At 36.2% G+C, this 27,398-nt stretch overlaps 1 protein-coding gene across 12 annotated transcripts in view; it reads right to left on the bottom strand.

The window, feature by feature from the left end:
• The window catches only part of EPB41 (erythrocyte membrane protein band 4.1), a 203,286-nt gene that overhangs the window by 67,626 nt on the left and 108,262 nt on the right, over positions 1–27,398 (bottom strand). For all 12 annotated transcript variants that reach the window (XM_068539321.1, XM_068539311.1, XM_068539312.1 and 9 more), the window contains exons 8-11: positions 22,776–22,863; positions 18,819–18,971; positions 16,354–16,451; positions 13,782–13,954 (exon numbers count right to left, since the gene is read on the bottom strand). In XM_068539321.1, the coding sequence (XP_068395422.1) occupies positions 13,782–13,954; positions 16,354–16,451; positions 18,819–18,971; positions 22,776–22,863 (512 nt within the window). The remainder of the gene's footprint in view (positions 1–13,781; positions 13,955–16,353; positions 16,452–18,818; positions 18,972–22,775; positions 22,864–27,398) is intronic.

The raw sequence follows: 27,398 nt of genomic DNA, 5'->3' as shown, positions 1-27,398 counted from the left end.
TGGTAATAGGAACATACATATCGATAATTACCTTAAATGTGAATGGATTAAAGGCTCCAAACAAAAGACACAGGCTTGCTGAATGGATATAAAAACAAGACCCATATATATGCTGTCTACAAGAGACCCACTTCAGACCTAGGGACACATTCAGACTGAAAGTGAGGGGATGGAAAAAGATATTCCATGCAAATGGAAATCAAAAGAAAGCTGGAGTAGCAATACTCATATCAGATAAAAGAGATTTTAAAATAAAGAATGTTACAAGAGACAAGGAAGGACACTACATATTGATCAGGGGATCAATCCAAGAAGAAGATATAACAATTATAAATATATATGCACCCAACATAGGAGCACCTCAATACATAAGGCAACTGCTAACAGCTATAAAAGAGGAAATCGACAGTAACACAATAATAGTGGGGGACTTTAACACCTCACTTACACCAATGGACAGATCATCCAAAATGAAAATAAATAAGGAAACAGAAGCTTTAAATGACACAATAGACCAGATAGATTTAATTGATATTTATAGGACATTCCATCCAAAAACAGCAGATTACACGTTCTTCTCAAGTGCGCACGGAACATTCTCCAGGATAGATCACATCTTGGGTCACAAATCAAGCCTCAGTAAATTTAAGAAAATTGAAATCATATCAAGCATCTTTTCTGACCACAATGCTATGAGATTAGAAATCAATTACAGGGAAAAAAACATAAAAAACACAAACACATGGAGGCTAAACAATATGTTACTAAATAACCAAGAGATCACTGAAGAAATCAAAGAGGAAATCAAAAAATACCTAGAGACAAATGACAATGAAAACACGATGATCCAAAACCTATGGGATGCAGCAAAAGTAGTTCTAAGAGGGAAGTTTATAGCTATACAAGCCTACCTCAAGAAACAAGAAAAATCTCGAATAAACAATCTAACCTTACACCTGAAGGAACTAGAGAAAGAAGAATAAACAAAACCCAAAATTAGCAGAAGGAAAGAAATCATAAAGATCAGAGCAGAAGCAAATGAAATAGAAACAAAGAAAACAATAGCAAAGATCAATAAAACTAAAAGCTGGTTCTTTGAGAAGATAAACAAAATTGATAAACCATTAGCCAGACTCATCAAGAAAAAGAGCGAGAGAACTCAAATCAATAAAGTTAGAAATGAAAAACGTGTTACAACAGACACCGCAGAAATACAAAGCATCCGAAGAGACTACCACAAGCAACTCGATGCCAATAAAATGGACAACCTGGAAGAAATGGACAAATTCTTAGAAAGGTATAACCTTCAAAGACTGAATCAGGAAGAAATAGAAAATATGAACAGACCAATCACAAGTAATGAAATTGAAACTGTGATTAAATATCTTCCAACAAACAAAAGTCCAGGACCAGACGGCTTCACAGGTGAATTCTATCAAACATTTAGAGAAGAGCTAACACCCATCCTTCTCAAACTCTTCCAAAAAATTGCAGAGGAAGGAACACTCCCAAACTCATTCTATGAGGCCACCATCACCCTGATACCAAAACCAGACAAAGATACTACAAAAAAGAAAATTACAGACCAATATCACTGATGAATATAGATGCAAAAATCCTCAACAAAATACTAGCAAACAGAATCCAACAACACATTAAAAGGATCACACACCTTGATCAAGTGGGATTTACCCCAGGGTTGCAAGGATTCTTCAATATACGCAAATCAATCAATGTGATACACCATAGTAACAAACTGAAGAATAAAAACCATATGATCGAGAGCCTCCCATCAAGCCTCTTAGATAGCCTCAACCACCAGAGGGCAGACAACAGAAGCAAGAAAAACTACAATCCTGCAGCCTGTGGACCAAAAACCACAGTTACAGAAAGATAGAGAAGATGAAAAGGCAGAGGGCTATGTACCAGATGAAGGAACAAGAAAAAACCCCAGAAAAACAACTAAATGAAGTGGAGATAGGCAACCTTCCAGAAAAAGAATTCAGAATAATGATAGTGAAGATGATCCAGGACCTCGGAATAAGAATGGAGGCAAAGATTGAGAAGATGCAAGAAATGATTAACAAAGACCTAGAAGAATTAAAGAACAAACAAACAGAGATGACCAATACAATAACTGAAATGAAAACTACACTAGAAGGAATCAATAGCAGAATAACTGAGGCAGAAGAACGGATAAGTGACCTGGAAGACAGAATGGTGGAATTCACTGCTGCGGAACAGACTAAAGAAAAAAGAATGAAAAGAAATGAAGACAGCCTAAGAGACCTCTGGGACAACATTAAACGCAACAACATTCGCATTATAGGGGTCCCAGAAGGAGAAGTGAGAGAGAAAGGACCAGAGAAAATATTTGAAGAGATTATAGTCGAAAACTTCCCTAACATGGGAAAGGAAATAGCCACCCAAGTCCAGGAAGCGCAGAGAGTCCCATACAGAATAAACTCAAGGAGAAACACGCCGAGACACATAGTAATCAAAGTGGCAAAAATTAAAGACAAAGAAAAATTATTGAAAGCAGCAAGGGAAAAACGACAAATAACATACAAGGGAACTCCCATAAGGTTAACAGCTGATTTCTCAGCAGAAACTCTGCAAGCCAGAAGGGAGTGGCATGATATACTTAAAGTGATGAAAGGGAAGAACCTACAACCAAGATTACTCTACCCGGCAAGGATCTCATTTAGATTTGATGGAGAAATCAAAAGCTTTACAGACAAGCAAAAGCTACGAGAATTCAGCACCACCAAACCAGCTCTACAACAAATGCTAAAGGAACTTCTCTAAGTGGGAAACACAAGAGAAGAAAAGGACCTACAAAAACAAACCCAAAACAATTAAGAAAATGGTCATAGGAACATACATATCGATAATTACCTTAAACGTGAATGGATTAAATGCCCCAACCAAAAGACATAGACTGGCTGAATGGATACAAAAACAAGACCCATATATATGCTGTCTACAAGAGACCCACTTTAGACCTAGGGACACATACAGACTGAAAGTGAGGGGATGGAAAAAGATATTCCATGCAAATGGAAATCAAAAGAAAGCTGGAGTAGCTATACTCATATCAGATAAAATAGACTTTAAAATAAAGAATGTTACAAGAGACAAGGAAGGACACTACATAATGATCCAGGGATCAATCCAAGAAGAAGATATAACAATTATAAATATATATGCACCCAACATAGGAGCACCTCAATACATAAGGCAACTGCTAACAGCTATAAAAGAGGAAATCGACAGTAACACAATAATAGTGGGGGACTTTAACACTTCACTTACACCAATGGACAGATCATCCAAAATGAAAATAAATAAGGAAACAGAAGCTTTAAATGACACAATAGACCAGATAGATTTAATTGATATATATAGGACATTCCATCCAAAAACAGCAGATTACACGTTCTTCTCAAGTGCGCACGGAACATTCTCCAGGATAGATCACATCTTGGGTCACAAATCAAGCCTCAGTAAATTTAAGAAAATTGAAATTATATCAAGCATCTTTTCTGACCACAACGCGATGAGATTAGAAATGAATTACAGGGAAAAAAACGTAAAAAGGACAAACACATGGAGGCTAAACAATACGTTACTAAATAACCAAGAGATCACTGAAGAAATCAAAGAGGAAATTAAAAAATACCTAGAGACAAATGACAATGAAAACACGACGACCCAAAACCTATGGGATGCAGCAAAAGCGGTTCTAAGAGGGAAGTTTATAGCTATACAAGCCTACCTAAAGAAACAAGAAAAATCTCAAGTAAACAATCTAACCTTACACCTAAAGAAACTAGAGAAAGAAGAACAAACAAAACCCAAAGTTAGCAGAAGGAAAGAAATCATAAAGATCAGAGCAGAAATAAATGAAATAGAAATAAAGAAAACAATAGCAAAGATCAATAAAACTAAAAGTTGGTTCTTTGAGAAGATAAACAAAATTGATAAGCCATTAGCCAGACTCATCAAGAAAAAGAGGGAGAGGACTCAAATCAATAAAATCAGAAATGAAAAAGGAGAAGTTACAACAGACACCGCAGAAATACAAAGCATCCTAAGAGACTACTACAAGCAACTTTATGCCAATAAAATGGACAACCTGGAAGAAATGGACAAATTCTTAGAAAGGTATAACCTTCCAAGACTGAATCAGGAAGAAACAGAAAATATGAACAGACCAATCACAAGTAATGAAATTGAAACTGTGATTAAAAATCTTCCAACAACCAAAAGTCCAGGACCAGATGGCTTCACAGGTGAATTCTATCAAACATTTAGAGAAGAGCTAACACCCATCCTTCTCAAACTCTTCCAAAAAATTGCAGAGGAAGGAACACTCCCAAACTCATTCTATGAGGCCACCATCACCCTGATACCAAAACCAGACAAAGACACTACAAAAAAAGAAAATTACAGACCAATATCACTGATGAATATAGATGCAAAAATCCTCAACAAAATACTAGCAAACAGAATCCAACAACACATTAAAAGGATCATACACCACGATCAAGTGGGATTTATCCCAGGGATGCAAGGATTCTTCAATATACGCAAATCAATCAATGTGATACACCATATTAACAAATTGAAGAATAAAAACCATATGATCATCTCAATAGATGCAGAAAAAGCTTTTGACAAAATTCAACACCCATTTCTGATAAAAACTCTCCAGAAAGTGGGCATAGAGGGAACCTACCTCAACATAATAAAGGCCATATATGACAAACCCACAGCAAACATCATTCTCAATGGTGAAAAACTGAAAGCATTTCCTCTAAGATCAGGAACAAGGCAAGGATGTCCACTCTCACCACTATTATTCAACATAGTTCTGGAAGTTCTAGCCACGGCAATCAGAGAAGAAAAAGAAATAAAAGGAATACAAATTGGAAAAGAAGAAGTAAAACTGTCACTGTTTGCGGATGACATGATACTATACATAGAGAATCCTAAAACTGCCACCAGAAAACTGCTAGAGCTAATTAATGAATATGGTAAAGTTGCAGGATACAAAATTAGTGCACAGAAATCTCTTGCATTCCTATACACTAATGATGAAAAATCTGAAAGAGAAATTATGGAAACACTCCCATTTACCATTGCAACAAAAAGAATAAAATACCTAGGAATAAACCTACCTAGGGAGACAAAAGACCTGTATGCAGAAAACTATAAGACACTGATGAAAGAAATTAAAGATGATACCAACAGATGGAGAGATATACCATGTTCTTGGCTTGGAAGAATCAACATTGTGAAAATGAGTATACTACCCAAAGCAATCTACAGATTCAATGCAATCCCTATCAAATTACCAATGGCATTGTTTACGGAGCTAGAACAAATGATCTTAAAATTTGTATGGAGACACAAAAGACCCCGAATAGCCAAAGCAGTCTTGAGGCAAAAAAATGGAGCTGGAGGAATCAGACTCCCTGACTTCAGACTATACTACAAAGCTACAGTAATCAAGACAATATGGTACTGGCACAAAAACAGAAACATAGATCAATGGAACAAGATAGAAAGCCCAGAGATTAACCCACGCACCTATGGTCAACTAATCTATGACAAAGGAGGCAAAGATATACAATGGAGAAAAGACAGTCTCTTCAATAAGTGGTGCTGGGAAAACTGGACAGCTACATGTAAAAGAATGAAATTAGAATCCTCCCTAACACCATACACAAAAATAAACTCAAAATGGATTAGAGACCTAAATATAAGACTGGACACTATAAAACTCTTAGAGGAAAACATAGGAAGAACACTCTTTGACATAAATCACAGCAAGATCTTTTTTGATCCACCTCCTAGAGTAATGGAAATAAAAACAAAAATAAACAAGTGGGACCTAATGAAACTTCAAAGCTTTTGCACAGCAAAGAAAACCATAAACAAGACGAAAAGACAACCCTCAGAATGGGAGAAAATATTTGCAAATGAATCAACGGACAAAGGATTAATCTCCAAAATATATAAACAGCTCATTCAGCTCAATATCAAAGAAACAAACACCCCAATCCAAAAATGGGCAGAAGACCTAAATAGACATTTCTCCAAAGAAGACATACAGACGGCCACAAAGCACATGAAAAGATGCTCAACATCACTAATTATTAGAGAAATGCAAATCAAAACTACAATGAGGTATCACCTCACTCCTGTTAGAATGGGCATCATCAGAAAATCTACAAACAACAAATGCTGGAGAGGGTGTGGAGAAAAGGGAACCCTCTTGCACTGTTGGTGGGAATGTAAATTAATACAGCCACTATGGAGAACAATATGGAGGTTCCTTAAAAAACTAAAAATAGAATTACCATATGACCCAGCAATCCCACTACTGGGCATATACCCAGAGAAAACCGTAATTCAAAAAGACACATGCACCCGAATGTTCATTGCAGCACTATTTACAATAGCCAGGTCATGGAAGCAACCTAAATGCCCATCAGCAGACGAATGGATAAAGAAGTTGTGGTACATATATACAATGGAATATTACTCAGCCATAAAAAGGAACGAAATTGAGTCATTTGTTGAGACGTGGATGGATCTAGAGACTGTCATACAGAGTGAAGTAAGTCAGAAAGAGAAAAACAAATATCGTATATTAATGCATGTATGTGGAACCTAGAAAAATGGTACTGATGAGCCAGTTTGCAGGGCAGAAGTTGAGACACAGATGTAGAGAATGGACATATGGACACCAAGGGGGGAAAACTGCGGTGAGGTGGGGATGGTGGTGTGCTGAATTGGGCGATTGGGATTGACATGTATACAGCGATGTGTATAAAATTGATGCCTAATAAGAACCTGCAGTATAAAAAAACAAACAAAACAACTAATACTAAACTTTCATTGGGTTATTTGTATGGAAATATGTTAATATAAATGTTTCAGACATTACATGAAATTTCTAAAAATCTTATATTTGTATTTGTATGGAAATATGTATGGAAATATGTTAATATAAATGTTTCAGACATTACATGAAATTTCTAAAAATCTTATATGTTCTGGTATAATGTTATAAGTAATAATCCTAGTTATTACTTTAAAATGTATATCTCAGAAATAACTAATTTTCTTGTCAACTGCATTATTATGAACTTTCATCAAATCTTTAACCGTGGTCATTTTTAAGTCTTTTGTCATTTACAGACAGTTCTGGGTGTACTCTGATGATTTTGCAAATATGTTCCTATAAAAGGGTTTCATCTTCAAGAAATTCATGGAAAAGACTCTGACAAGTACACGTTTCTGGTAACTGACTGTACTGCTGAACTGAATGAATAAGCATTTTCAGAACTCTAATGAAAAACTGATGAACTCATAAAAGTGCTAACAAAAAGATCAAGATGAAAAAAAAAATTAATTACATGGGACTGAGTGAACTGATGAGGATGAGTATAATTTTTGTGACTTTCTGTCTGAATTAAAAAAAAAAAAAATCCCACAAGGACTCAGAGACAAAGAATATAGAAATCAATTTTCACTGCAAAGTAAAGGAGCTGTTACAGTGGAGGATTACTGGACTGAATGTCAATATTATGACATAGTATGAGTGTGTTTCATGTTTGGTAATTGCAATCATTGTTGCTTTTGTTGTGGTCATCCATGTACAATGCTTGGTGTCAGTCTATTTATCTCTTGTAAAAATAAAATACAGTGTGTGTGTGTGAAAAAAAAAATGACAAAAATTAAAAAAAAAAAACAAAAAAAAACCATATGATCATCTCAATAGATGCAGAAAAAGCTTTTGACAAAATTCAACACCAATTTATGATAAAATCTCTCCAGAAAGTGGGCATAGAGGGAACCTACCTCAACATAATAAAGGCCATATACGACAAACCCACAGCAAATATCATTCTCAATGGTGAAAAACTGAAAGCATTTCCTCTAAGATTAGGAACGAGACAAGGATGTCCACTCTCACCACTGTTATTCAACATAGTTTTGGAAGTCTTAGCCACGGCAGTCAGAGAAGAAAAAGAAATAAAAGGAATACAAATTGGAAAAGAAGAAGTAAAACTGTCACTGTTTGCAGATGACATGATACTATACATAGAGAATCCTAAAGATGCCACCAGAAAACTACTAGAGCTAACCAATGAATTTGGTAAAGTTGCAGGTATAAAATTAATGCACAGAAATCTCTTGCATTCCTGTACACTAATGATGAAAAATCTGAAAGAGAAATTAAGGAAACACTCCCATTTACCATTGCAACAAAAAAAATAAAATACCTAGGAATAAACCTACCTAGGGAGACAAAAGACCTCTATGCAGAAAACTATAAGACACTGATGAAAGAAATTAAACATGATACCAACAGATGGAGAGATATACCATGTTCTTGGATTGGAAGAATCAATATTGTGAAAATGACTATACTACCCAAAGCAATCTACAGATTCAATACAATCCCTATCAAAGTACCAATGGCATTTTTTACAGAACTAGAACAAAATATCTTAAAATTTGTATGGAGACACAAGAGACCCTGAATAGCCCAAGCAGTCTTGAGGGAAAAAAATGGAGCTGGAGGAATCAGACTCCCTGACTTCAGACTATACTATAAAGCTACAGTAATCAAGACAATATGGTACTGGCACAAAAACAGAAACATAGATCAATGGAACAGGATAGAAAGCCCAGAGATAAACCCACGCACCTATGGTCAATCTATGACAAAGGAGGCAAGGATATACAGTGGAGAAAAGACAGCCTCTTCAATAAGTGATGCTGGGAAACTGGACAGCTACATGTAAAAGAATGAAATTAGAACACTCTCTAACACCATACACAAAAATAAACTCAAAATGGATTAGAGACCTGAATGTAAGACCAGACACTATAAAACTCTTAGAGGAAAACATAGGAAGAACACTCTTTGACATAAATCACAGCAAGATCTTTTTTGATCCACCTCCTAGGGTAATGGAAATAAAAACAAAAATAAAAAAATGGGACCTAATGAAACTTAAAAACTTTTGCACAGCAAAGGAAACCATAAACAAGACGAAAAGAAAACCCTCAGAATGGGAGAAAATATTTGCAAACGAATTAACGGACAAAGGATTAATCTCCAAAATATATAAACAGCTCATGCAGCTCAATATCGAAAAAAACCAAACAACCCAATCCAAAAATGGGCAGAAGACCTAAATAGACATTTCTCCAAAGAAGACATACAGATGGCCAAGAAGCACATGAAAAGATGCTCAACGTCACTAATTATTAGAGAAATGCAAATCAAAACTACAATGAGGTATCACCTCACACCAGTTAGAATAGGCATCATCAGAAAATCTATAAACAACAAATGCTGGAGAGGGTGTGGAGAAAAGGGAACCCTCTTGCACTGTTCATGGGAATGTAAATTGATAACAGCCACTATGGAGAAAGGTATGGAGGTTCCTTAAAGAACTAAAAATAGAATTACCATATGATCCAGCAATCCCACTACTGGGCATATACCCAGAGAAAACCATAATTCAAAAAGACACATGCACCCCAATGTTCATTGCAGCACTATTTACAATAGGCAGGTCATGGAAGCAACCTAAATGCCCACTGACAGACGAATGGATAAAGAAGATGTGGTGCATATATACAATGGAATATTACTCAGCCACAAAAAGGAACGAAATTGGGTCATTTGTAGAGACGTGGATGGATCTAGAGACTGTCATACCGAGTGAAGTAAGTCAGAAGGAGAAAAACAAATATCGTATATTAATGCATATATGTGGAACCTAGAAAAATGGTACAGATGAACTGGTTTGCAGGGCAGAAATAGAGACACAGATGTAGAGAACAAACCTATGGACACCAAGAGGGGAAAGCAGCGGGGTGGTGGGGGTGGTGGTGTGCTGAATTGGGCGATTGGGATTGACATGTATACACTGATGTGTATAAAATTGATGACTAATAAGGACCTGCTGTATAAAAAAATAAATTAAATTAAATTAAAAAATTAAAAAAAAAATGTGACACAGACACTAAGTAAGGAAATGCTGTTGGGAAAATGGCGCCAATAGACTAGCTCCATGCAGGGTTGCCATGAACTTTAAAAAAAAAAAACAAAAAACTTTTTCTAAGCTCCCAAAACTCTGTGATACTAATGTTAAAGCCACCAAAGCTCTGACTCTCTTCCTTTAGAATTGTTTTACATGCTTTAGCTTTGGAAACTCAAACATTGCTACAACATTTGAAGACAAATTTTTGGAGATTTCCTACCAGGAACATAGTGTATAATTTAATAAGAACTGGCCAATATTAGTCAATAGACAGAGACATCAAGGTTTTTTAAAATCTTGAATTGAACTGTGAGGTTTCTACAGCTAGAAAAATAGAGACAGTCAACATGTTATTTCTACAAGGAACAGAGGCATCTTTATAAGTAAAGCTTTCCTCAGCCATAAAAAGAAACGAAATTGAGTTATTTGTAGTGAGGTGGATGGACCTAGAGTCTGTCATACAGAGTGAAGTAAGTCAGAAAGAGAAAAACAAATACCGTATGCTAACACATATATATGGAATCTAAAAAAAAAAAAAAAAAGGTTCTGAAGAACATAGGGGCAGGACAGGAATAAAGACACAGACGTAAAGAATGGACTTGAGGACACGGGGAGGGGTAAGGGTAAGCTGGGAGGAAGTGAGAGAGAGGCATGGACATATATACACTACCAAATGTAAAATAGATAGCTAGTGGGAAGCAGCCACATAGCACAGGGAGATCAGCTCGGTGCTTTGTGACCACCTAGAGGTGTGCGATAGGGAGTGTGGGAGGGAGACGCAAGAGGGAGGAGTTATGGGGGTATGTGTATATGTATAGCTGATTCACTTTGTTATAAAGCAGAAACTAACACACCATTGTAAAGCAGTTATACTCCAATAAAGATGTTAAAAAATAAATAAATAAAATGTTAACAAAAAAAAAAGTAAAGCTTTCTAATTTGTTCAAAGTACCAAAGCTCACTAACCCTTGAATTGTTGGTTATTTTTGCTATTAGAAAGAAAAGATACATCAGGCATAGTATCTATATAACAATGAAATTTCATTTAGTGGAAGAAGCCATATGGTATCAGACAGACATGAGTTTTTGTTCAAGCTTTGGAACTTACTAGCTGTGAGATCTTGAACAGGTTGCTTAAACTTTCCAGCCTTAATTTTCTCACTGAAAAATGGGGATAAAATAATAAGAATAATAACTCCCCAAAACTAAGATAAACTGGAGGTAGGGTGATTTACCAGACAAGAAAGAGATGCCTGAGGTTGTTATATGAATACGGCAGATAGGAGGATTGAGTGATCATACCTCAAACTTAACATGTCCAAAAGAGAAGTCTTGATTTCCTACATCCCCAAACTCTGCTCCTCTCTCAGACTTTCCCATTGTACTAAATGATCAAGCCTAGGAATAAACCTTGATTTTCTTTTTCTTACCATCTCCAACAATTAATTTACCAGTAAGTCTGTCAGCCCTACTTCTGAATTGTATCCCTGACCAGTTTTCACTGTCTTTAACGCCAATACTCAAGTCCAAACTGTTGTCAGCTCTCACCCAGATCCTGCAACAGACTTCACCAAGATTCTGCTTTACTACCCCTGTAGTGGAGTAGATCTTTGTACTAGCCACGTGTGACTATTTAGGTTTAGTTAAAATTGAGTTCCTCAGTTTCACAGTCACATTTCAAGTTCATATGGCCACATGTGGCTACTGGCTACCAAACTGGATGTCACAAAATAGAAGATTTTCATCAGCATGGCAAGTTCTATGGGACAGCACTGATCTAGACACATGCCAAGCTCACATCTACCTACAGGTCTTTGTACTTGCTACTCCCTCTTCAAGAATGTTTATCCCCCCAGATTTGGGGATGGCTGGCTCCTTCTCATAATTCAGGTTTCAGTTCAAATGAAGCTCCTCAGAGGAACCTTCTAAATTTAGAGCGGACCACTCAATTTGAAACAGCTTCCCAATCTCCCCATCCACAGACACTCTCCATCCCACTACTCTGCTTTATTTTCTTTATAGCACTTATCACTATCTGAACTTGTTTCATTTTGTTTCTGTTTCTACCCATAGAATGTAAGCCCCATGAGGGCAGAACCATGTCTGTATGTTCACAGCTGTATCCCCAATAACTAGAACAATACCTGACACACAGAAGTTTAAAATAAATTGTTGAACAAAGCAGTAAGTAAGTTAAGTATCTGGTAGAACATGGGTTTTGGAGTTAAACCAACCTATACTCCAATCCACTTACCAGCTATCATATCTTAAGAAAAGTTATTTAATCTCTGAGCTTAATTCCTAGTGTTGTGATGAAGAGTAAATAAACAAAGCCTACAATCTGCCTTGTAGAGAAACGTCAGAAAGAAAGAAGCATGACTTGTGGTACGGAAGCACAAAAGTTCTACCGCTTAGGTGATTTCTTTTCCAAGTGTGGCTGACCCATTCCTGATTCCTTTAAAGTGAGCTAGGTATTTCTGATATATGCTCCCATAATGCAACAAACCAGAATACGGCAGCATAGTTCTGGATGATACAAAACAAAATAATAATGCTGTGGCCAGAATATTAACAATATTTTAATGACAGCTAATATTTTGGGGTCACATTAAGTGCCAGCCATTGTGCCAAGCATATCATCTCATTTATTTTCTCATGAAAATTCTTTGAGGTAATATTATATTATCATCATACCCATTTTACGAATGAGAAAACTGAGACACAGATAGAGTAAGTAACTTGCCCAAGAAGATAGATCATAAATGCAGTGGTTGAGATTGGAACCAGGTCCGATTCCAGAACCGAAGCCTGTAACTACTGTAACATGCACCTTGCTTTTATAATAGATAGCATAGAGGTGCAATCAGCAATACTCTATTTTGGTTACTGCCTTCTGAACTTTTATTTATTTGCCACCTCTTTCTAGCTGCATAAAGAACTGAATATGGCTTGGGAATCCCCTGGTGGTCCAGTGGTTAGGACTCGGTGCTTTCACTCCGGGGCCCAGGTTCAATCCCCGGTAGGGGAACTAAGATCCTGCAAGCCACGTGGCAGGGCCAAAAAAAAAAAAAAGAACTGAATGTGGCTTATTACTTCATTTCAGTAATGCTAATGCTCTCAAATCCTTGAGACTAAACTTAGAAAAACTGAAACAGATCTTCTGTCAGTATATACAATTATGAAACTTATTTATTTCCTCCCTCTTTTATTTAAACAAAATTTGGACACTCCAGTAATAGGATTGTTTTTTTGGTCTATAATTGACACATGACAAATGATCTAAACTTTTTCAGTGATTGCACTAGTGAGGCAGACCCCTTCCCTCTTTTCTACTTGAAAAATAACTATTTAAAAATGTTCAAGAGGGGTTTAGCTCAGTATACTACATTAGGTTTCACCCTGTGGTAGAGATTCTGAATTCTAATTCCAATTCTAGTGGTGTTCAATCCACCACTTCCCAGCAGTGGGACCTTGATCTAGTTACTACTCTCTCTGAACCTCTGTTCTCCTTTTCTTAAGATGATTCCACTAAATTCGACAATTAGTGAGATCCATTTCATTTTATCACTGAGATTCTTTAATTTGATTCTCTTATAGATAACTGTACTTAGTTTGAATGTGCCCGATCACATCTGATAACCATTCTTCCTTTATCTCTCTCTAAAGAGTTAGGATAACAAGAAATCATTAATATTCAATACAAACCTCCATCAAGGCTTCGGGATGCCCGTTTGCTTGCTGTACGCTCAAAGTGTGGGGCAGGCCTGTCAATCAGAGCACTAGCTTGCCTGGTCTGAGCCTGAGTTCGGCCACTGTATCGAAATTTGGATCCCAGGGCAAGAAATTTGCTTTTAGGAATGGTGTCTGTAGATGTCAGTCTGGGGGGAAAAAACATGATAATCATATATTATGTATATCATCTCACTCTAATGAGGTTGTGAGATTAAAGACAAAATCAAGTATTAAAAAGTTTCACAATTCTCACAGCTTCCTTATAGTTACTAAGACAAATTTCCAATCAAGCAATCATTATTTTAATTCTGTCAGTTCTCGAAGCAACATGTATAATTTATTTGTGGCTTATATTAACGATATAATCTTATATCTCTATAGGTTTTCAAAATGCTTTTATAGCACTGTACTATTTTCACTATACCCCTGTAATATTTTCATCATTTTATAGATAAAAGAAACTGAACCTCAAAAAAGGTTACTTGCTTAAGGTCATAGCTGTTAAGAAGTTGGGCAGTCACGGAATTCAAGCCCAGAGCACTTTTTCCCCTCTCGTAGAATAATAATTTTGTCAAATGCACTCCAAACTCAATGCCTGGTATTCAATGCCTATTAAGTCCTATTTAATAGGATATTTGGTGTATTTTCAACTCAGTTAGGAACCCCATCTTCTTTCTAAGCAGTACCCTGTGCTCTCTTTTGTCATGGCATTTACTACACTGAATTGAAACAATCTGTTTATGTGCTGGTCTCCACTACGAGACTGTGAGCTCTCTTTGGGTAAAGAATAAAAACTATGACTTATTCATTTTGTGTTTTCACTTCTGGCATAGTGCCTGGCATGAATCTGGCATTCAATAAATATTTGCTGAATAAATGTATAAATTGCTACATCAAATACTACCAAAAAGAGAGTATTTTTTTCTCTTTGGGGTAGTTTAATTCAGCAAATGCTTTCTTTTATGTAATGAAGAATTACATTTTAATATATCCTCTTATTTTGATGCAATGGATTTAAATATGCTATCCTACAAGTAAATGCATTGGCTGCAGCTGAAACCTATACCATAGATATTAAACATTCAAAATAACTCTTTTTTGGAGGGGAGGGGAAAATTAGGAGTTTGAGATTAACATATACACACTATTATATATAAAACAGATAACCAACAAGGACCTATTATATAGCACAGGGAACTATACTCAATATTTTGTAATCACTTATAAGGGAAAAGAATCTGAAAATATATATATGTATAACTGAATCAGTTTGGTGTACACCTGAAACAAACACAACATTGTAAATCAACTATACTTCAATTAAAAGAAAAGGGAAAAAAACCTCTTTTTACTCTTTGTCACCCTCTTTTAAAACTCTGTTTTCTTGGTTTTAAAGAAGATGATGAAAACATAAGCAAATATCTTAATGACAATAATTAAAATTCTTTAATCGAATATAAGGTGTAGCCTCATGTTTTATTTGAAATGAGAATTGAAATGTTATTTTCCCTGACTTGTCTTTCTGTCCAGTGTTCTTTAGTGCTAAGTGTGATATGAAATTACAAATAGAAGAAAAAGTTATCGTCGTTCTCTCTCTTGAGAACCATTCCTAAAGAGTCAAGTTTATTTATGAATGACATGGCATAAAGTCTGGGATTTGCTTCAAAATAATCTGAGAAGTAGTAGGAAGGAGTGAGTGGGGATATAGATGAAGCAAGATTGACCTTGGGGTTTTAACTGTTGAAGGTGGAGTTTGGGACCAGAGGAGTTCATTATACTATTCTCTTCATTGTGCTATACGTGCAATTTTCTAAAATAAAGATATTTTCTTAAAAAGGCAAACTGACAACTAGCTGGCTCTCCTTTCAACAGAAGTAATTATTTGTCTGCTAGATTTTATGTTCCATCAGGACAGGGACTAGAACTATCTAGTGATATCTTCCCAATGCCTAGTACAGTGCCTACACAAAGGGTAAGCACACAGAAAATGCTCAGTAAATGAACACAAGGGGTTAATTATATGTCCTCGTGAAAAGCAAAGGAGATGAAACTTTCTTCTGTCTTCTGTTTATCTGATACAACTGTGCTTCAAAGATGGTTCTCTGTGCTCCCTTTCTGGGGTTGATTAGAACCAAGATAACGATCAGCTTCACATCTTTAACCTTCTAGTATAAGAGCCCCACAGAAGGTAGTTAAGCACTCCTTAGAGAAATTCCATGTGGAGGTAAGTCAGGGTACCTCTTCCTGACAGGACTGGTTTTAGCTCCAGTTAGGGCAATCACAGAGCCTCTAGTAAACACAGGTTCCTATTTCTCATTTCCCTCCTCCTTCTACCATACACAGAAAGGTGCTCTGGGAATGTTAAGACAGTGTTTTTCAACCCAAAGGAGGAGAACTAGACTCATTTTATCTTGCTTAAGATGATCTCACCTGAGCTAAATAAAAGACGGCCAGCCATGCAAAGAAGGAAATTTCAATAGCAGGTTTAAAATAGAAACATGCATAAATAATTTATCCTTGAAAAATACTTAAGTGAGAACAATACCTGAAAAATGTGTGATGCTCTACACAGACTTTCCATAATTTCTTAGCTGCTCGGTAACTGGGAAGTTTGAATCCGATGGTACTTTCATACTGTTCTTGCTATAAATATACAAATAAACATGGAACATAAAGTATTATTCAACTACAGTGATACAGGACCAGAGAAATATGGTGCTGCAGAAGAGATCATTGTGAATAAAAAGAAAGTTACTAGTCTAAGGACATAAAATATCATTTGAAATTTTTTCCTACTTACCAAAAGAAATTTACTCACTGAGAGTGGTTTTTTCTACAGCAAGGAAGCCAGGGAATGCATCTTATATCATTTACACATCTTATTTTGTTCAGAAACACACACACACACACACACACATATACACTGTATATTATTCTGAGACACAATTAAGTCACATTTTGATTGTCCAGACACTGCTCTTCCTTAGTTACTGTCTGCATTTAGGATACTAGACTACTCAATAATCAGGGAATAGGATAGCAGGTGATTCCTCCAATCAACTAATATTATTATGCAATCGTTTTTAGTAATAGGAACTAAAGATTGTGGCTCAAACCAGATTATTGAATTATTAAATGCTTTTTTTTTTCTTTGATTGATCATTAGTTTATCTAGATACTTCTTTGACTGAAGTAAACCACATCCTGCCAGGGCTACTGGAAACACTGTCCTGCTAGTCTCTTGCCTCTTTTTTTCTGCCTTAAGCACACTTTATAAGATGGAAAGGACACTGGCATTTACTTCTAGTGCCTATTATTGCCAATAACACTATGATCAGACAGTATCATCTATATTTTTACACATGAAGAAACTGAGATCAGAGAAGTCACCTGCTTAGTCTCACAGCTATTAAGTGGCAGAACCAGAATTTCATGGTTGCCACTACACCACGCTACTTCTGAATCATCTATTGTAGTCACAATGCTATACTACACTTCTCAAAATCCTACTGTTGTTCTTTATTGCTTTCTTAAGTAAGAATTTTGCATTTTTAGTATATATTATATAGTTAACATTTAAAGAAACCAAGGACTTCCATTATCATATATATATATATTTTTTTTTTTTCCTGCCTTCCCACATTAAAATGTAAGATTGTTGAGGAATGGACTTGAGGACACAGGGAAGGGGAAGGGGAAGCTGCGACGAAGTGAGAGAGTGGCATGGACTTATATATACTACCAAATGTAAAATAGCTAGTGGGAAGCAGCCGCATAGCACAGGGAGATAGGCTGGGTGCTTTGTGACCACGTAGAGGGGTGGGATAGGGAGGGTGGGAGGGAGATGCAAGAGGGAGGAGATATGGGGATATATGTATATGTATAACTGATTCACTTTGTTATAAAGCAGAAACTAACACACCATTGTAAAGCAATTATACTCCAATAAAGATGTTAAAAAAAAAAAAAAAGATTGTTGAGGGATGGACTCTTCTATTGATATTTACTGTTCCTAGGCCCTAGAATAGTGTCTGACACAAAGAAAGCCATCAATAAATATTTGTTGACTGAATGACTCTTGGATTTGAAACTCTTTGACTTTTGCTAGGCACAGGTAAATAACTATGGTATAAAGAAATGCTTCAGTGATAATCCTTATCTGAAATTTTAAGGCTGCACATTCAGTATTTCCATGTTCAAATAATGAGCCATTTTTCACCAGCAGATGGTGATATATACACAAAAAAGCCTCTTTACATTAGTACGATGCTTTCCTGTTCAGAGCTTTTGCCTCTGTCATCTCATTTGATCTTCAAATCAACCTTGACAGAGCAGGTATTATCCCCCTTGAATGGTAAGGAACACTTTAGATTTATCCAGGGTCTTTTACTTAGTAGGTGGCAGAGTAGGCACTAGAACTTTTTTTTTTTAATTTAATTCCTACTTGAACAATTTTCTGCTATACCATGATGGCTCTTTAATATAAAAGTTAAATTTGGCCAGCATTAGTATATTCTGAAAATTGACCACCAACTAGTAACTGAGTTATCTGGTACAAAGTTGAACATCCAACTCTACTAAAAATCTAGAACTTGACCCTAGGACACATTCCCAGTAACTACTAGAACCTACATATACAAATAATTATATAAGGTAAGGTGGTACGAAACATAAGTAATTTAATCCCACAATTTAAAAATCTCATGCTACTTAATTTAAAAATATTTTCCATCAAGCTTTTACCTGGAGTAAACAAGGAACAAGTTTATTAATCCAAATTTCACTTTTGGCCATGGTACATTTACTTACATGAAGAGAACTGTCCAGAAAACAAATAGGAAGGAAGAGAAGAAGCATCACAGGACTGATTAGGAAACAAAATATCAGCACCTAAATAGTTAGCTATAGAGAGACCTCATAGATGACATAACAAGGAAAACAGGAATGAAGAGATGTTTTAGACATGGTCTGTGTTTGATTCAGGAGGAAAGGGAAACACGAATTCTGTACCTCTCCAGGCCGAATCTTAATGAAAAAGCTGCTACGTTTGTAAGAAATCTTCAGCACTTTGGGCCAAGGAAAGCGGTTAATTCTCAGCTTATCTTTGTAAACCAGAAGGCCACTAGAGCAGACACCTAGGATGATATCCACTCCCTCCAAGTCCTGAGGAAAAAAAGCATTAGTGTTTCAGTCTTGAGCAAAGTGCTCAACATAGTCGACTATTATTAGACAATCTGAAGATATCAACAACCAAATACAGTTACAAAGAATACAATGAAAAATAAAGTTTAACCTAACAACCATAACCCATGGGACTATTTGGTCTATGTAAAAATGTTGTTACTATACAACATTTAAAATCAATGTTATTACCTACCACAAATATCTTTAAAATGTCCAAATCAGACTCAGTAATTCTATTTCTATAATCTGTTCTAAGGAAATCATTCAAATCACAGAAAAAGCTTTACACATGATAATGTTCAGAATGTTATAAGAGTGAAAAACTGGATATAACCTAAGTATCCTAGCATTAGGGTTAAATTATTGTTCATCCATATAGTGAAATACAATGTGGCCATTAAAACAGTTAAATAGAATTTGGGAGATAAATGGGAAAATAATTATGCTGTAACATTAAGCAAAATAAAGCAGGATAAAATTACATACATAATTTGATTCCAACAATATAAAAAATATACATCTAAGAAAGATGAATACACCAAAATGTTAATAATGGCATTCTTTAGGTGGTACAATTATGAACAACTTTTCATTTCAGTTTTCTATACTTTCCAATTACAATAAACATGTATTATCTTTTAAAAAGCATTCAAATATGAAAAAACTAACACATGTATGTAAGAAATTCAAACAATACAGAAATGTGTAAAATTTTTTAAAAATCTACCCTCCTCTTCCCACACTCTTTAACAGTAACCAGTACTGATTTGATAATTTCCAGGATTATCCTATTTTCTAGGCACATACAATTATGTATGGATAATATATATATATATATTATTAATATATCACCTTTATAATGAGGAAAACAACTAGAAAAAAATTAAAATTCAGTCCTTGAGGGTGGAAACTGTATCTAAATTATTGCTGTATCACTCCAAATACTGTTATTGACAACATGCTCAGTAAGTGTTTACACTGAGTTTGTTACCTGCCCACATTATTAATCATAACTTATTACGGCAAATATTAGTAAATTCTTTGCTTCAGATTTATAAAAATCTTGATTCATGTAGGTTGATAAATTAGGAAATTTCAAGGTATTTTAGTAACAACATACACTAAGCTTAAACCTTCAACCACTACTATCAATTATTTCACTCATTATTAGTGACTGAGGGAACATCTGCTTTTCTTTTGTCCAAGAAACATGGACATACACACATCTTACCCACTGAAGGAATCGACTGCTATGAGGAGTAATACAGCCACCATCACCACCCCTCAAAGCCACTGTGAAATGTCACTCGGCTTGCACCTCATCTACCTTCACAATATTCTCATAAAACTGAGCCTATGCAGCCTCCAAAAAGGCTTCCCTTAATAATTCACAAAAAGACACTAATTTATTTTTACCATGCCTGTCTGTATATGAAAATCCTAGGGCAGGCATTTTGGTCTCCCAGTTCTGAAGTACTCAAACCTATCATTATCATAGTCAGCAAATAATTACTATGGTAGCTATGGTAGCTGCATGTCCTATACATGTACGTTTAAGTCAGCAGACCACAGGACTTCCTGGAGGCCAGGGCATAGGGCTATGCATACTACCAAATATACATGCACAACTATAATTCTTGTTTTTCTATGATAAAGTGGTCATCCCTCCAAACACCATGATAATTATAGGAGTTGACTCTATTCCTTATAAACTCAGTATGAGAGAACTCAGATTTTTATAATTACTGATGTTAAGTATAGTAAGATTTTTTTTAAGTATAGTAAGTTATAAATATTATCCTCAGGTCAAAAAGGAACAGTAAGTTACCAATAAAGCCGTATTTGCACACCTCTTTATTAAAGAAAAGATTTTAATTAAATATATAATATTAATCATCTATGTCTGTAATTCAAGGAAAATAAATTTCACCTGAGTTAATCTCTACAGATAACCATTTATTTAGATAAGTAATAAAAAACCAGAGTTATATGCTTCTAGACTGCTCCTTTTCCCAAAATGAGTATAAAGAAACATATTAGTGCCTACGTGTGTTATGTACAAGCACAATAGAGAGAAGAAGAAATTATATTCAGCTTCAATTCGATGACTACATAACAGAATTTCCCAGAAGATGGCCCCTTAAGTTTTTAAAGGCTGTGGGTACAACTACATCTCTCTTTTAACTGTATGTTTTGGAGAAACAATTTGCTTTACAACATTTGCTGTAGAAATATGCTGCCTGACTCCTCATGTAATCCTGATAATTACTGAATTGACACCAGCCTCCAGCAGAAATTGAGAAGCAAAACCTAACAATTTCAGTTCTGGACCTGATCTGATCTTCCTACCATCTACTTTTGAGATTCACAGAAGTTACAGTACCCAGCCCAAAACAATCCAGAGCAACATCTTAAGAAAACTCACTAACATGCAATGAAATTTTATTAGTTATTAGAATGTAAATAAGGAAGAAACTTCAGATACAGATAGATATTCAGGCTGGGAGAAGCCTGAAAGGTCATTTTAGTCCAATCACCCACCAAATGTTTGAATGTCCTTTTCTAAATTCCTACCAAGTGATTATTCTGCCTAACCTGGAATATCTCCAGTGATAGACAACTCAATCCCTTCTGAGGTAGCCCATCCCATCTTTGAAATAGCTCTGTGAGACAATGTGTCCAACTGGGCTGAAAAGTATTTCCCTGCAGTTTTCATTTTACTGGCTCTAGTGTTATATCTTGGAGCCATAGTAAAATCTTTACTTCACAAGTTAATCCTTGAAATCCATGAAGACTGACATCATATCTTTCTTAAAGTTTCCCTTCTGTGGGTTAAGTATCCCTATTCCTTTGCCTGTTTCTCATTGGACATGGTTTTGATTCTCCATCACGCATCCTAGTTAAATTTCTCTAAATGAACCTCAGATCATCCCTTGAGCCCTTTCTTTCTCTCACAAACTCCTCAACCTCCCCAGCCATTTCAGTAGCTGAAGATGAGAGAAGTCAAGCGACATCCCTTAAGTATTCATTGTGTTAGGTTGTATTAGGTAGAACTAGGATGAAAGCTCAAGTTTCCAAATCCCTAACCTAGTGGTTCTCAAATGAGCCACTGTGGTTCCTCCCGTGTGCATTAGAATCACCTGGAGAGCTTGTTAAACCAGACTGCTGGGCTCCACCCACATAGTTTCTGATTCAGTGAGACTGGGATGGAACCTGACATGAGCATTTCTAACAAGTTCCTAGATGATGCTAAATGCTGGTTCAGAGACCACACTTTGAGAACCACTACCTTACGCCAATGATTCTCAGATTCAAGCATGAAGGAGGATCATTTGGGATATTCATTAAATCTGGAGACCTAGCCTCTCCTCCAAAGTAATTCAGTAAATCTGGGAGGAGCTCAGGAATCTGCATATTTAATAAACACCCCGAGTGATTCTGATATAGGTGATGTTTTCTGTGAAACATGCCTCACTGTCTCTCTATATTTTCAAATATATCTGCATTTTAGGAAATTATCATTTCTTTTGCTCTTGGTGCTATATCTTTTGATCCTTACGGTTGCTTAGGTGTGAAACTTCATTCTGATGGTGGAATTGTAAAAGGGCAATTCAACTGATACACTTAATACACTTGACTGGTTCAACTGATAGACTCAAAATTCCAACAAGAATTACTATCTCCTCTGAACGTTTTGTAATACCCCAGATAAAGGTTGGTAAGAAATAGTATATGACACAGGTCTGATACATGCATATTAATAAAGGCCAAAGTTACCATTACCTTTGCTTTATGAAGGTCAACACCATACATAGACAACTTTTTGGCATTCTCAAGAAATTCCAGGTCAGCCTGAGCTGGAGTCATGGACCTTTGATAGAAGAAAAACAAAAAGACTTTCAGTGTCAACATTTACAATAATAACATTTGTATATTACTTGTACTTTATATAAACATATAAACATATACATACCAATATGTATGTAGATACATTTCATAGTCCTAAAAGTAGACTATTATGTATGGAAAAGGACTCTTATCACTACCTGTGTCTAAATAATTGAAATATGCCTTGGAAAAAGAGACTTTGGAGGAACAAAAAGTCACCAAAAAGCTATCAGAAAAAAAAAGTTAAAAAATAAAAACCTACTAAATTTCTTTAAAGCTACCTCATCCACCATCAGTTCTGCCCCTCCCTCTCCTTAGCCCTTTTCTCCCACACATATAAACTCCTCCCACTAATTTATCTTGCCAAGGAGGTAACCAAATTAAATCCTCTGAGAGCATGGTACAACTTACAATATCCTCTTAACTGCCTTTTTCTCTCCCTATCCCTGAATTGAGTTAATATGGAAATTAAACAGGAGGGCAGCTGAAGTTGCTTAACTGGGTATTCTTAATGGGGGCAGGCTTGATGAAAAGAAAATTTCTGGTAACAGATGGTGTCCTGCCCACTAACCTAAACAAAATAAATTGGTTAATAGAGGCATGTAGATAATGGGGCTGCTTTCTCTGTTATTAAGATGTCTTCATTACTAGGCATATAATGAATTAAATTTGTTTGAAAACAATCAGCCTCACTGTCTAAACACTCACTGTGACAGTCTTTCCTTCTCCTTTATAACTTTCTTCTCTTTTGAAAAGTGCTCATGAGCTGTTATGCTGAGCTTTGAAGAAAAAAATATTACTCCTAGTGCTGTGCAATTCAGACCAATCAAACAGAACTTCATAGTAACAATAAAGCAGCCATACCCCCAAGGAAAAACCATGTAAATGTCTATTTCCCATAAGACTGCCAGCCTCAAGCTATATAAAGCAGCAGTGACCTATTCATTTAACAAGAGAAAGTCTCTTCCAAACCCATCTGTCTTTATCCTCATTAAAAAGAACAAAGGGTTCCCTGGAATAACACCCCCCCCAATAAAAAAAAATCTCAGGAAAGAAACTGCAGATTTGTTCATGACTCTGCATCTCAGAATAAAAACTTCCTTCCACAAGCTCTAAACCATCATACCTGAATGCTCTTTATTAATGACTCTGAAATTGAACACAAAAAAGGAGAATGGGAAAATAAACACATATACAAGTTTGTATATTCAAGTCATTAAAAACATCTCAGGAAATTTTTGTAGTTTTTTTTCTCCTCATATAAATTATATACTTTTCTAGTTAAGGTTACTCCCATTCTATGGTTTTTTGGGTTTTTTTTCTTTGTTGTTGTTAGTGTTAGTATTATTGATGGCTTGAATTTTAGGATTCGAAGCTGGAATGGAGCTTGAAGATTATAGAGTCCAACACTTTCACTTTGCTGATGAAGAAACAAGCGTGGAGGGTTTACATGGTCATAGGCAAGTTATGACTCAGTTTAGGGCAGCAGGCTTTAGCCAGGACCCCAGTCACATCACTGCAGCTGGAATCCTGGCTCCTGAACTTAAGAGTGGTGACCTCAGTCTCCTAACTATAAAGTAAGAAGCGTAATAATACCTACTTCCTGAGACTAGTATAGGCAATGATTTTTTTTTTAATCTTTGCTGAATGAATGAATGTGACTAGTAGGATAAAATGAGATAATGCTTGTGAAACTGCTTTGTAAAATATAAATGTTTATTATTATTGCACGCTTAGGTTTCTGATGGTACAGTGGTACATCATAAGCAACTCATAAAAGAGAAATAATTTTAATCACTTGAATTTGAAGACAAGTTTTAAGACATTAAATGAAGCAATCATGATGAAATCTTCCCCATACTCCTCCAACTCTAAGGGACATTAACGGGGTCAATCAATTTGAATACAGATTTAAATTTCAAACTATGAAGTTAAATTCTTTTCTAATAAGTAAGCATGCTTTAAAATTGTATTGGGCTTCCCTGGTGGCGCAGTGGTTGAGAATCTGCCTGCCAATGCAGGGGACACGGGTTCGAGCCCTGGTCTGGGAGGATCCCACATGCCGCGGAGCGACTGGGCCCGTGAGCCACAACTACTGAGCCTGCGCGTCTGGAGCCTGTGCTCCGCAACAAGAGAGGCTGCGATAGTGAGAGGCCCGCGCACAGCGATGAAGAGTGGCCCCCGCTTGCCGCAACTAGAGAAAGCCCTCGCACAGAAACGAAGACCCAACACAGCCAAAAATAAATAAATTAATTAATTAAATTTTTAAAAAAAATTGTATTAAGGGCAGGTGGTAAGAAGCGATCTTTAAAACTATGACTTTCCTTGTTAGTTGAAAATAATATTTATATTTGAGGTTTGGTTGATGCTTTGCATTTAACATTTTTTTATATAACTAAAAAAATTTTGAAACACACTTAGAAGTTACCTACAATACAAACAATTTTTCCTGAACCATTTGAGAGCAAATTGTCAACCTGATGACCAATCACTCCCAAGTACTCTGGTGTGTAATTCCTACAAACAAGGACATTCTCCTACATAACCTCCACAGGACTCTGAAAACAAGGAAATAAACAGTAATACATTACTTCAATCTAATCCTCAGACCCCATTCAAGTTTACCCAGTTGTTTCCAAAATGTTCCGTATGGCAGAAGAATCCAGTTAAGCCTCATGGAGTTTCATTTAGTTCATCTCTCTTTCGTCCTCTTCAGTCTGGAAAAGTTTCTTAGTCTTTCTTTGACTTTCCTAATCTTGAACTTCTAAAGATTATAAGCCAGTTATTCTATAGAATGCCCCTCAATTTGGGCCTGTCTGATGTTTCTCCATAAATTGACCCCATAAGTTATGCATCTTTCACAGGAATATCACAGAAGTGACCCTGTGTTCTCACTGCATCCTATCAGGGGGAACATGATTTCAATTTGTCTCTTCCAGGAGATGTTCATTTTGATCAGCAATGTCTGCCGGGCTTCTCTTCCATGAAATTCCTCTTTACCTCTTTGTAATTAATAAATATTCTGTGGGAATGTATTTGGAAATAGTCTATTCCTTGTCAAACTTTTAATCTATTCACTCATTTATATCAGTATGGACTCAGGGATTCTCAGCTTATTCAATGTAATATAATCAATTATTTTCCTTATTTATTTTAGTGCTTAAATCGTCCCAGATTTGGTTAGTGGGAGCCTTTCTAAGCTGGATTCTGTGTCCCTCTGACCATTTCCCATCATTTTTTGAGCACCTCCTTCTGGCACAACGTAGAGTCAGAGTATGTGAGTATGCGTGTGTGTGTGTGTGTGTGTGTGTATACCTATTTACATCTCTATCTATCTATCTACTTATCTATCTATCATCTATCTATCCATCCATCTATCTATTGGAAACAATGAGTTTACATTGAACCCTCCAGTTTTGATGCAATACCACAGGGTTCATTTTAATTTCTCTCTCACTCTAATTTGTATCTCCCTTTACTGACAGTCAGAAACCTGGCTCCCATTATCCTTAATACAACACATTGACTCATTTGATCAACCCCCTGTACATAACCAATCTCTCTTTGCTGCCACTGACCCCTCCTCCACGTGGGTGCCCTCTTCACTGGCTTAGACTCTGAATTCTCCATGCTAGGCTGCTCCCCACACAAGTCCTCCTTACCTCACTCAGGTTCTGACTCCTGGTGTTAGGCTACCCCTTCCATAGACATCTTCTTCACCCGGCTCAGGCTTCAACACCTGTATCAGGTACCATCCCATAGGGATGCCCTCTGCAGGCCTTACCCTCACATGGATGCCCTTCTCACTCTGCTCTGCCTGTGATAACCACAACCACGTGTCCACACGACTGCCTTTTCATCCTATTTGAGCTCTGACTTCTCCTGCCAGGCTGGCCCCCACAATGAACATGCTCCCCACCCTGCTTAGGCCCCAATATCCCCAGCCAGACTGCCTCTCAGCATGGATGACTACCTTGCTCTATCCCATCTAACGGCTTTAGAACACAATTGTTTCAGGAAGCTTTTTCTGATTATAAAAATCATTCATTCATTGTATAAAATTTGGAAAATATCTTTAAGAGCATAGAAAAAAAAAAAAAGAAGAAAATCTCCCATAATCCCACCAACCACAGATACCTGTGCATAAATACAAACATATATTTAACAAATTTAAATCACAAATTAAACTTAAATTATTTTCAACTTAACATTTTAAAGACTATGGTTTTTCCTAAATGTTTGAAGACTCTTGAAAGTAGTAACAAACTATCTGGGAAGAGATTAGACAGCTCTAAGCCATTAGGAGTACTGTCCTGAATTTATTCAGTACCACCTAATAATTTACTACTTGAAACTACTGCAGCTTACAGAAGTACCTAACCAGGGAGCTTTGGCACTGGTTAACTTTCGCTCATTAAAAAGAGAAGTTATAACAAAATTTCCCTGTATTTATTTTGAGCAAGTGGAGTCAAGATATAGAGCCAGTCAGTGAGTTCCAATGTTATGTGACAGCCTTTT

The sequence above is a fragment of the Eschrichtius robustus genome, chromosome 3, assembly GCF_028021215.1.
Source record: "Eschrichtius robustus isolate mEscRob2 chromosome 3, mEscRob2.pri, whole genome shotgun sequence".
Lineage (NCBI taxonomy): Eukaryota > Metazoa > Chordata > Mammalia > Artiodactyla > Eschrichtiidae > Eschrichtius > Eschrichtius robustus.
Note: the sequence above shows the minus strand (reverse complement) of the source record. Positions and strands in the feature narration are given on the sequence as shown.